Source organism: Octopus sinensis, linkage group LG9 (assembly GCF_006345805.1).
Source record: "Octopus sinensis linkage group LG9, ASM634580v1, whole genome shotgun sequence".
Classification (NCBI taxonomy): domain Eukaryota; kingdom Metazoa; phylum Mollusca; class Cephalopoda; order Octopoda; family Octopodidae; genus Octopus; species Octopus sinensis.
Window position 1 is genome coordinate 21,427,478 of NC_043005.1, and position 13,361 is coordinate 21,440,838.

General features: G+C 34.8%; 1 protein-coding gene across 1 annotated transcript in view; it reads left to right on the top strand.

Moving 5' to 3' along the window:
• LOC118764742 overlaps positions 1 to 13,361 on the top strand; it is a 152,701-nt gene that overhangs the window by 61,296 nt on the left and 78,044 nt on the right. Inside the window, exons 18-22 of the mRNA XM_036505708.1 lie at positions 747 to 914; positions 2,286 to 2,599; positions 6,022 to 6,088; positions 8,042 to 8,275; positions 10,100 to 10,267. Coding sequence (XP_036361601.1) covers positions 747 to 914; positions 2,286 to 2,599; positions 6,022 to 6,088; positions 8,042 to 8,275; positions 10,100 to 10,267 — 951 coding nt within the window. The remainder of the gene's footprint in view (positions 1 to 746; positions 915 to 2,285; positions 2,600 to 6,021; positions 6,089 to 8,041; positions 8,276 to 10,099; positions 10,268 to 13,361) is intronic.

A 13,361-nucleotide genomic window follows, 5' to 3' on the forward strand; every position in this document is an offset into this window, starting at 1 on the left:
TGAATAAATGCCTGCTATGAGTGTGCATACATGAATATTGTTTACAGTTTTATATGAGTATTTTTATTTATATAAATTCTAAGATTAGTGGAAGCATTTTTCTATGTGAAGATGAAGTTATATATACATATATACGTATGTGTGTATGTATATTCAAATTTATATGTTTTTTATACATATATATGCATATGCCTGTATATACGTATGTGTGTGCATGTAGAGATGTGTATATGAGCATAATAATGCATGCATGGGCACATATACGTGTGTATGTATGTGTATGCATGTATGTATGCGTATATGTGTGTATGTATATATGTATATAAATAATATATATGTACGTACATAGATTTTATGAACAAAGATTTTTATCTTTATGTGGTTGTATTTTCATAACACCTTATATCTTTTACCTGTATTTATTTTCCCACTCCTATTAGAATAACTTCACTTTATTCAACGTTTTTTTTTTCATAGCATTTGTCTTAATAACTGATGAGGACATCTAGAAGCTTTTAGCCTCGGTATCTGAAATTCTGAGTATTATTATGACAACTAACTGATTGTCCTATATTATATATATATATATATATATATATATATATATATATATAATATATATATATATATATATATATAAAGTCTTAATCAATATCTTTTATTCTAAATTGTCATTATCTACACATTTTCTCCTTTCTTCTAACATATACTTGCAATTGAAATCAATTTTTTTTTATCAATTAAAGTTGTCTCAAAAATTGACTGTGGACCACCAAAAGACGTTGTTGGTGCATTTAAATACTATAGTTCTACTACCTACAAATCTGAAGTAACCTACTTTTGTCGAGATGGAGAAAAATTAAAGGCAGCATGTAAAGAGGACAATAAATGGACTCCAGAAGTCTCTTGTAAAAGTAATGTATATAGGTTTTCTCTTTTTGACTTTATATTGGTAATTTTGTTTTAGCTTTGTATTAAGTGTCTATGTCAGAGAAAGTCTGATTGTGTCCAGGAAAATTTCAAATGTATCTATGGCTGGTAGGAGGGTGAGAGTTAGTTATCCTCAGACTAGGGACCTTCCTAAATGCTTGCTACACAGTTAACTTCATCAAAGATATTGAAGAGCCAGGTCACGGTATTCAGTTGTTTGATAGATTAAGTCTTCCATTCAACAATAGGAAATATAGAATTATGTTTGTCTATCAGGCTTTCATATAGTTTCCATTCTCCAAATTTTATCCCACTAGGGAATACCTCTACAGCTGTACATCAGCTCATCTTTATAGTTTTCCTCTTAATTTCTAGCTTGATCTCTCTCATATATACTTTGTGCCATCATCCAAAACTTTGTATGATACATTGCACTGAAGTTCACAATAATATGAAAGACTCCTGAAGCACTAGTGACATTCCAGTTCACCAGCTAGGTATGAACCACACAAACCTCATAAGTGCAGGGGAGTGGGTGGCATGAGAATTTCATGGTATAGCTTTCTGTAGTGAATAGATTATAAGAAAATATAATATCACCTCATTGTAATCAATTATATATTCATTGTTTAGGTACATGGACAAGCATAATTAGAGAAGGCAATGAGATTGTGTGATATTCCTAACTTTCTCAAGAGCACTAACTGTCTATGTAAAATGAACTGAATTAAACTGAGAATCAAACTTAAATCATTGACTCACATCACCCTGTAAACATTTGTACTAAAAGATGAACCAGGAGAATATATTCAGGAATACTTCCTGCATCAAAAACAAATAGTAAAGTGACTACATATTGAGCTAAGTTATGAGCAATTAAGATTACACCCACAATGGCTGATAAATCATTACGTTAATTACTTATTCTAGTCATCAAATTCAAAAAGGACCTCATAGATATAATCAGTATTTTTTTCATTGCAGTAAAAGTATGATTTTTATGAAATTACGCTTCTTAGATTGTTACATTAATCTGTAACTGTCCATACTTTATACTTATTCACTAGATGATGATGTAAGTGAGATTATTTTAGTTTTCCAAAGAAAAACATTGCAAAATCAGGGCATTGGACAGTGTGTTGTGGCATTTGGTTAGGCACTTTAACGCCTGTGTTCAAATCCAGCAGATATCAACTTTACCATTCCAGAACCACTAAAATAAAATACCAGTGAAATGTATAGGCCAATTTAATTGGCCAATTCTGACCTAAAATTTTGGGTCTTTCTTTCTATGTTAGAAACTATTATCAATGTTGTTGTTGCTTCCTTTTATCTCAATTTTCTTTTAAATCCAGTTGCTAAGAACTATTTTGTGAAAGTAAAAGGTGCAGCTCTGGCTGTATCTGGGAAAACATTATGGGATAAGCAAAATGTAACAGCAGAAGCATGTGCAGAAAAATGTTTGTCTGACAAAAACTGTTTATCATTTGAAATAAAGAAAGAAATGGGAAAGTGTTTCTTATCAAAGCAAACTGCAGCTTCCTCCAAGAAAATAAAGAAAGCCAAAAACAGAAATTACTATCAACGAATAAAACGTAATTATTCTTTGTCTTTTATAATTGAAATTCTCTTTTCCTTTCCTTGTTTTCTAAAATTTGTGATTCCATTTGTAAGTCATTGTATACAAACAACCATTTCTGTTGACACACAAAAAAGAAACAGTTGTAAACATGCATAAAAGTGTTTAATATGGACAAAGCCAACAAGCTGGCAGAAATGTTAGCATGCCAGGTGAAATGATTAGCGGTATTTCATCTGTCTTTTCATTCTGAGATCAGATTCTGCCGAGGTTAACTTTGCCTTTCATTCTTGCGGGGTTGTTAAATTAAGTACCAGTTGCATACTGGGGGTTGATCTAATCGACTGGCCCCCTCCCCCAAAATTTCAGGCCTTCTGCCTTGAGTAGAAAAGATTTTCATTAAATCTAAATAGTAAAAGTAATAGGAACAGCAATGCTTCAAATTTTGACAGAAAGCTTGCAGTTTTGAGGAAGCAGTAATAGGTCATACCACTGGCCCCAGTTCTTGACTGGTATTATATTGTATCCATACCAGAGGGATGGAAGGCAGTTAGCGTGGCTTTTGCAGAGTATCTCACCATTTGTTGCTCTTCTCCTCAATTTGACACACACAATAATAGAAAAAAGTAATGCCAATCTAATAAGTTGTGTATCTCCTATATTTTACCTTCATTAATATGGTTGGATGCCCTTTCTATCACCAACCATTGTACCCACATGAAGAGTACAATATTTCCCTTGCTACAGGAATTAGAGAAGTTTTCTGCTGGGACCGAAGACTTCTCATAGCATAAAAGAAGATTAGCTCCATAGTATTAAGATGAAAACACACAACAAATTCAGTCACATTGATTTCAGGCATTTCATCTTTCCTATCAAAACTCTTCCTTCTTGATATGCTGTGTTCTGAATTCAATAGATTTAATGATCTGTGTTAGAATACTCATGAATCCCAGGATGTCATTTCTCTCATGATGAATCTTTCTGGGTCAAAAAGAAAAGTTAACTATTTGTCTATATATATATATATATATATATATATATATATATATATATATATATGTATATATATGAGGAATTGTAAGTGGGCTAAAATTGCTGACTTCACTTTAATATTTATCCTGGGTACTTTCAAGAAGTTCAAGCATATTCATATCTGAGGTTTATACAGAAACAGTTGCCTATCAATTTCAAGTAATATGGACGGCCATGCCATGAAAAGATTTAGAAAGAACTTAACACTGTTCTTTAATGAGTTTGATTTAAACATAAGGATTACTACTAATATAGCAACATCCAGTGAAATGAACATAATTTTAAACTTTAAGTCAAGTGTCATGCTTCTAAAGAAAGTGTAATAAGGAGAATAGACACCTTCATAGGCAATTCAACGTCTACTCCTAAGCTATAATATGAAACTTAGTAGCTGATATTAGCAAAAGAATCTCCAGTTTAACCTCAAAGTAAGACATTTTAGACTGCATATTTTTAAAATTACAAGGCGTTACCTAGGATTGGCTTTAGTAGGAAGTTGATAAAAACAGAGCATCCTTCACCTGCCTACCTGAACAGAATAAGTATAATAAAATAACTTGAGTCAATTCTCCTTTCAACTTACATTTAACCATGGACATTGCAAGGAAATTTTCTTAAGATTTAAAGTATGATTGTTAAAACAAGATACTTTCCTTCACAACTTTGCTTCTCTCTCTCTCTCTCTCTCTCTATATATATATATATATATATATATATATATATATATAACTTCCTATATATATATATATATATATATATACATACACACATACAAATTGCCACGGCTAATATATATATATAACTTACTATATATATATCATCATCATCATCATCATCGTTTAACATCCGCTTTCCATACAAATTGCCAAGGCTAAATGCTGGGGTGTGCAGAAAAGAATAAAATTAATGGCACCCACACATTTTTTGTTGATAACCGAAAATCATATTCTAGCAATAAGACCAACATCAAGAGACAGTTAAAGCTAGTTGTGACATTCTCACAAGATATAGGAATGAAGTTTGGGCAAGATAAATGCTCATACATGCTAGTCAACTGAGGAATGGCAGAAAACATGTACATCAACAGCTTGTCTATCTCCCCTATTTCTAATGATGAAAGATACAAGTACCTCAAAATTGATGAGAATGTTGCTTACATTGGTGCTGTGACTACAGCTAGAATAACCAAAGAATTTTTTTTATTCTTCAAGTGCATTTTGGCATTTAACTGACCAATTCCACTTTACTTCCTTTTTTAGTAAGTCATTCAATGGAGCTCTTAATTTGTACATGTTAGGAATGTAGTTTTGATAGTAGTTTGCCAGCCCAAGAAATGCTTGTAATGTTGGTATATTTGTTGGAGCAGGGATATTCTTTATTGCATCTACCCTCAACGGATCAGGCTGTCTACCATTTTTATCAATTATTTGCCCTAAGTACTTGATTTGAGGCAAAAATAATTAGCATTTTTCTTCACTCAAAGGGAACTCAGACTCTTTAATTTTCTTGAACAGAATTTTATATTCTCCACATGTTGTTCAATTAATTACTCTTAATCAATATATTGCCCAGATAAGGAATTGCAAATTCACAGTCAGATAACATAGCATCCATGATTTAATGAAATATTGCTGGTGCAACCTTTAATCCAAAAGGTAACCAGGTATATGTGTACAGTCCTCTATGTGTATTTATTGTCAGATTCTTTGAGCATTTGTCATTTACTTTAATCTGCAAATACGCATAGGACAAATCCAATTTGGAGAAGATTTTTACACCATTTAATTTTGCAAAAATGTCCTCTGGAGTCAGGAGTGGATGGTGGCATGTCATTAAGCAGTTATTCAGTCCTGTAGAGAAATCAGCACACAGCCTAATGTTTTTCTTTTTCTTTTTGATGCAAACCGCAGGCACCACCCATTTAGAGTAATCCACCTTTTTGATGATTCCACTCTTTTCTAGTCTGTCCAACTTTTCGTTTACAATTCCAAATGTCACAAAGAGTACTTCTCTGTTAGATTTAAATACAGACACAGCCTTTTCACTAATTTGAAAGCAGGTTTCAGTCTTTTTACATAGACTTAAGTCCTCTGACAGTACTTGAGGAAACATCTTTTTCAATTTTCTCTTCAATTCCTCAGGACAATTATGTTTTTGCAGTAGAGACTTATGGGGAGGTACCATAAGTCAAATAACTCAACCCAATCTGTACCAAACAAATCAATTGTATTCTTCACAATGAATATTTTTGCTTCATGTGTTTCTCCTCGAAATGTGATGTCTGTACACATTTTGCCCATGAAATGTAATTTATATTCTGTCATATAATTTTCAGTGTTTTATGTAACCTCAGTTTCCTGATTTTTCTCCATGTATCTACATTTATGATTGAAATATCACTACCCATATCCAACTGTAGTTTAATATTTGCACCATTTATTTTTAAGTGTACGAATTTTCTTGTTTTTGTGTTGCAGTCACTTTCTGCTGAAAGCACCTTAAAACTTTTTGCATTTGGCCCTCCTCATAATCTTATCCTGCAGTGTGAGTTCTTGTGACCAAGTTGCTGACAACAATAGCATTTTCAGTTTTTAAATGGACACTCTTTTCTGAAGTGTAGGCCTCCACATCCATAACATGGATTGGGACCTGGCATTCTTTTGCGGTTGTACGTTTTGGATTGACACATGTGTATTTTTGCAGAATCTTTCACTTGAATTTTTTCACATTGTGCTTCAGGTTTACCATTGTTTGACATTCTTCTGCAATAGTCTGTATGGTTGAGTCTTGGTTTGCTTGCTCCATTTTTGAGAGAACCCTTGCCCAAATTTCTCTAACTTCAGTTGCTGTAAGATCTTGTACAAAGATAAGTGAATTCAGAAATCAAGTTTGCCATACCGTCTGGCATAGATAAACTTACTGAGAATTCAGACTTCCTTGACTGTAAGTCAGTTAACTGTTGTTGTTGTAATATTTGCTTCTGCAACTCTTGTAGTTGTTCTGTTTGCTTCTCTTGAAGTTATATTAATGTCGCTAATAGGTTCTCCATAATTTAACAATTTGCATGATGCACTAGTTGTCAAATAACCTATGTGAGCTTTTAAAAATCCTTGTTGCCAGATGTTATATCCTTATGCCTCCAATATAATACACCTAAATCTTTACTGGATGACAAGCAAATTCCAACAAATATGAGACTGAATTGACCTGGAACAAAAATGTCAAACCCTTAAAGGGGTCATGGATGGTTAGTGCACCCCCTCCCCAAACACACATACAAGCAGTCATGCATCCATATACACAACCACACATATATGCACACACACACATAAACTATTTGTTTGCTCTCACCCTTCCTCTTCTTAGCAAACACATGTTTACATACACACGCATAGGACCAATTCTCAGACAGACTTAGAAAGGCAAGTCATTGAGAAACATTATTATTAAGACAGCAAGCTGGTGGAATCTTTCATATGTTGTACAAAATGCTTAATGGCATTTCTTCCATGTCCTTGCATTCTGAGTTCAAATTCCACTGTAGTTGAATTTGCTTTTCATCATGCTGAGGTTAAAATATGAACCAGCTGAACATTGGGCTTATTGAAATCAACTTACACCCTCACACAAAATTTCTGGCATTGTGCCTGTAGGAGAAGAAATCATCATCATCAGTGTCATTACTACTGCTGTTGTTATAACTATTACTAAGGTGTTGAGTTGGTAGAATTCTTAGCATATCAGATAAAATACTTAGCAGCATTTCATCAGTAGTAACATTCTGAGATCAAATTCTGCTAATGTCAACTTTGCCTTTCATCCTTTCAGAGTCAAAAAAAAAAAGAGTATGAGTTGCATGTTGGAGCCAGTGTAATCAATTAGTCCTTACTCCAAAAATTCAAGCCTTGTTTCCTATTATAGAAAGAATTACTACCTCTGCTGCTGCTGCTATATTTAAAGTTTTAGATAATTACATAGAAGTACCATATAATTAACATTTTGAATAAAACATTTGAAATCCATCTGGTTCATTAGTTTTTTATATGGACAATAAAAGCATAATCCATCTGCAAAATTATTTTTCAGTGTGAGACAATTATTGTGAATTCAGTTACATCATGAAACATACCCACAACCTTACCTCAGTGTTTAGGTTGCAGATAATCAAGTTGTACATCCTTTTGGATGGTGTGCTTTTGTTTATGATTAAATGACCACAAGAACAATTCACATGCTGGTTGATCATATTTTGAACAACAGTTAAAAAGGAATGTACAAATGCTTTACATGCTCCCTAAATGTTGAAACAAGATTTCAAATAAGTTTGAAGAAGTCCTACACTCTTATGAATTCTGATTGTTTTTCATTTCATAGATCAGTTATTTGTTTCTAATAAATTGTTCATTTAAAATGAATTATGCTCAAGATGCTATATAATTTTCAATGTGTGTGTGGGGGAGTATAACATGTATTTCTTTTCTTTCTTTTTTTTTCTAGCTGATGTTGATGTTTTGACACTTAAACGAACTAACATACTAATGCAGGATAATTTAGGCCGGCTGCATAATGTGAGCTTAAAGGAGTGTGATGAAGCTTGTTATGAGCTTGCAGAGTGTAAATCATATGAATATAAGGAAAAGACTAAGATATGTGATCTAAGTAATGTGACTCACTTGACTCATCACCTTCAACCCAACATATATGGATGGGATATTCACATCATTAACCCAGGTCAGTAGATGTTTTCTATTCTTTTTTTTTTTTATGTGTGCACTTCATGCATGTTTGTGTGTATGTATATATTGAAATGTGTGTGTTTATGATACACACACACACACACAGGTACATCAGTTCAAGGGAATGCTGTAGCTCATAATCAACAGCTTGTTAACATCAGGCATACATGTCTCTTGAACAAAACACTGAAAGGGAAAAATAATTTCCGAATAATATTTATAAACTAATTTATCAGATTCACTTCATCATACAGTTCTATATTTAAGAGATGAGGAATTAAGTACATTAGTTACATTATTTACATTTGACAGATATTTGTCCTCATCTTGTTTGTTGTTAACACATTTCAGCTGATATACTCTCCAGCCTTCATCATGTGTCTTGGGGAAATTTAAAACCTGGGTTCTCATTCCTAAGGTATTTTTCGATGTTATCATCATTATTATTATTATTATTATTATTATTCAGTAGTTTTATTTTTATAGCGTGCTTTCACTTCACTACCGAGCGCAGCGCTGTGTGCCTTGGGTATGTGCTGTGATTTGTTGTGATGCTCTGATGGTTATTGTATGGAAAGTGTTCTGCGTAGGATGTGTGCAGTGCCTAGTAGTGCAATTTTCTGTATGTTATATGTGTTTGTAAGTCCTGGTGTTTTTGTTATGTATTTGTCTGAATATTTTTTTATCATGCCTAATGCACCTACTATGATAGGAATTGTTTCTGTTTTCAGATTCCACATTCTAGTTACCTCTATTTCCAGGTCTTTGTATTTTGAGAGTTTCTCCATTTCTTTTAGAGACACGTTGTCATCTGCCGGTATTGATACATCAATTAGAAAGCATTTTTTTCTTCATGGTCTCTGACGACTATATCTGGTCTGTAGGCCTTAATTTCTCTATCTGTGTGTATCGGCATATCCCAGAGTATGGTTGCTTTCTCGTTTTCTGTGACCTTTTCTGGTGTACCATCATTTTTCTGTTGTTATTCCATAATGTTGGCATAGCTTCCAATGTATGTAGGTTCCAACTCTGTCATGTCTGTGAATATATGTATGCATATATGTATGCATGTGTGTGTGTGAAAGAATATCTTCCAGATATTATCTTCCCATACATACATACATACATACATACATAAAATACAACAGATGTTAACATAAACCTGAAGATCAGTGAAAAAGAAAACACCTATGCTGAACTATTGAGAAATCTACAGTTACTCTATCCAAATTACAAGTTCAGGTTTATACTTGTAATTATTGAGGCCCTGGGATGTGTAACACACTGCCAATCTTGAGAAATTAGGCTTCTCCAAACCAGAAACAGAGAAAGCTAATTCAAAGACTACAGGTCCAATCCATCACTGGAACTGTAAAAATCTGTAAAACTTTCCAGAAGTTTATCATTTAAATATATATGAGCATGTCTAGATATGTAACTCTATGCATGAGAATACATGCATAAAACATACAAATCTGCATATACATACATACATACATACATACATACATACATACATACATACATACATACAAACAAACAAACAAAAAACAAACAAAAATACCCTGTTGTTGATGTTGAAATTCCAATGAAGGAACCTTGGATCTGGGTTAGAAACTGATTCTTTCTCTATTGTCATGAAATCTTGAAATAAATTAAATAATAACATACATACATACATATCTATCTATCTATCTATTTGTGTGAAAATTCAGTTTTGTTTCACTCCATGTCTTTTATTATAACATTGTCATACCTCCTTGTTTTTATCCTCCTCCTGAGATTCACCTTTGATTTCAATTTTTCTTATTAATTCCAGTTCTTGCAAAAATTAACTGTGGACCTCCAAATGAGATTGTTGGTACAAAGAAGTCCTACACTACCACTACCTATAAATCTGAAGTGATCTATACTTGTCCAGAAGGAAGAAAATTAAAATCAGTATGTAAAAGGGATACAAAATGGACATCGGTACCACCTTGTGAAGGTAATGTAAATAGCTTTTCTTCTCTTGTCTCTAACAAGATACTTTTGTTTTATTTTTGCTAGATTGAATGGGATATTTATTTTGGTGTGTTTAAGATGGCTTGAACTGAAAAGTAGATACTGTTTTGAATCTGTTGGTTTGTAGTAGATGTCAGTTGCAATTTGGTTGTTGGATATTTTTATAATCAAAATGTCCAGAAATGGGAGCTGTTCCTTGCTATATTCCATTGTAAATTGAATGTTGGAGTTTGTCATTGAATCCCTGAAGTTCATCCTACAAAACAATTACTTCCTATTCGATGCAACATACTAATGCAGTATTGCAATGGGAACAAAAGCAGTGCCTGTCCTTTTAATAATGGGTTTCTTTAAATCTACCCTATATGAACTTTTGCTCTAAAAATTTGGACCCCGCATTTTATAATAAATACTATTTACTCATACTTTTCTTTCTATTCATTTGATTTTATGTAATCCATTCATTGGATTTTATTATCCCTTAATGAGGTATTTATCCTTTAACTGAAGTTATTTATATATGTATGTATATCATCATCATCGTTTAACATCTGCTTTCCATGCTAGCATGGGTTGGACGGTTTGTCTGTGGGATGGCGAACCAGATGGCTGCACCAGATTCCAGTCTTGATCTGGCAGTGTTTCTACTGCTGGATGCCCTTCCTAACACCAACCACTCCAAGAGTGTAGTGGGTGCTTTTACATGCCCTCAGCACGGGGGCCAGTCAGGCGGTACTGGCAATGACCTCACTTGTATTTTTTTTTAACACATGCCAACAGCACAGGTGCCAGTAAGGCAATGCTGGTAACAATCCCGCTCAAATGGTGCCTCCTACATGCCACCAGCATGGAAGCCAGTTAGCCGCTCTGACAACGATCATGCTCAGATGGTGCTCTTAGCACCCTACTAGCACGGGGTACAAGTGCCAGTAAGGCGACGCTGGTAACAATCTCACTCAAATGGTGCCTTTTATGTGCCACTGGCATGGAACCTGTTAGCCGCTCTGTCAACGATCACATTCGTATGGTGCTCGTGCCCGTCATCAAATTTCACTTTGATTTTGATTTCAATTTCACTTGCCTCAACAGGTCTTTGCAAGCAGAGTTTAATGTCCAAAGAAGGAAAAGGTTCACATAAGTGGGCTGGTTACGTCCCTGGCGCAGGCCACTGGTTATGGTCTCATTTGGCTTGCCGGATCTTCTCAAGCACAGCATATTTCCAAAGGTCTCGGTCACTAGTCATTTCCTTGGTGAGGCCTAAAGTTCGAAGGTCGTGCTTCACCACTTCATCCGAGGTCTTCCTGGGTCTACCTCTTCCACAGGTTCCCTCAACCTCTAGCACATGGCACTTTCTCACACAGCTATCCTCATCCATTCTCACTACATGCCCATATCAGCGCAGTTGTCTCTCTTGCACACCACATCTGATGCTTCTTAGGTCCAACTTTTCTCCCAAGGTACTTACACTCTGTTGAATATGCACACTCACATTACACATCCATCGGATCATACTGGCTTCATTCCTTGTGAGCTTACACATGTCCTCAGCAGTCACAGCCCATGTTTCACTGCCATGCAGCATGGCTGTTCGTACACATGCATCATACAGTCAACCTTTTACTCTGAGCAAGAGGCCATTTGTCACCAGCAAGGGTAAGAGCTCTCTGAACTTTGCCCAAGCTATTCTTATTCTTAATGTATGTATGTATGTATGTAGGTATATATATATATATATATATAATATATATATATATATATATATATATATATATATATATATATATATATATATATATATGTATATATATATATATATATATACATACACATACATTTACATAAAAGTAAACAACAGGTTGTATAGTGTGATGTATAGATAAATCAAGGCTAGGACAGAAAGAACAGAAGCGGAAATCCAACAAAAAGCAACATATTTTGTTTTTTGTTGGATTTCTACTTATGTTCTTTCTATCCTACTCTTGATTTTTATATATATTTATATATGTGTGTGTGTGTTTGTGTGCCAATTTAGATCGTAGTTGTGGCCAATGCCAGTGTTGTATATCTGGCACATAAAAAACACTCTTTAAACATTGGGTGATATGTTGTGCTTGAGAAGACCTGTCAAGGCATGTGAAATTGTAGTCATGGCCAATGTTAGTGCCATCTGGTTGGGGTTTGTGTCAGTGGCACATAAAAAGCAGCGTTCAAGTGTTGGGCCTAATGAAGGCAGTAACAGATGATCAAAGCCTTTGGCAATATACTGTGCTTGTGTAAACCTGTGAAGCCAAGTGAGGTCATAGTCATGGCTGATGCCAGTGTCACGTCAATGGCACCCATGCTGGTGGCACATAAAAAGCACCCACTATACTCTTGGAGTGGTTGGTGTTTTAGGAAGGGCATCCAGCTATAGAAACCTTGCCAAATCAGAATGGAACCTGGTGCAGCTCCCTGGCTTACCAGTTTTCAGTCAAACCATCCAACTCATGCTAGCATGGAAAGCAGACGTTAAACGATGATGATATATATGTGTGTGTGTGTGTGTGTGTGTGTGTGTGTGTGTGTATATTCCATCATTATCATTCAGAAATCTATGTTCCATGGGTTGCACTTCTTAACAGGATCCAATGAGCCCAAGGAGTCATCATGTTCCAATGTCTGCTTCAGCATGGTGTCTATGGCTGGATGCCCTTCCTAATGCCAACCACTTTACAGTGCCTGCTGGGAGAGTTTTCATGTCACCAATACTACTATTATCACCATATGAATCTCAAGAGAACAAATTCCAAGAGAGAAGTGGGTTAGCTTTATGCTGGGGAATGAGGGGTTAACATGTGAGAGAAGAGGATGTTGGTGCAAAGCAGATTCTTGGGGAAAAGTTGCATGTTTGCTAATATTTAGTAGGTAGGAGGGAATGGTCAGAAGGAGCTGCAGTTAGATAGATAGTAGAGATGAAGTGTCCAGGAGACCCTTAAAAGTGAGTAGAAAAGGGTGGTGGGTTTGCAAGACTGTACAGGGTGGAGAAGGTGTGGGGATGGGGAGGCAGCCTGCAATGGTAAAATGTTAGGTAGTGTTGA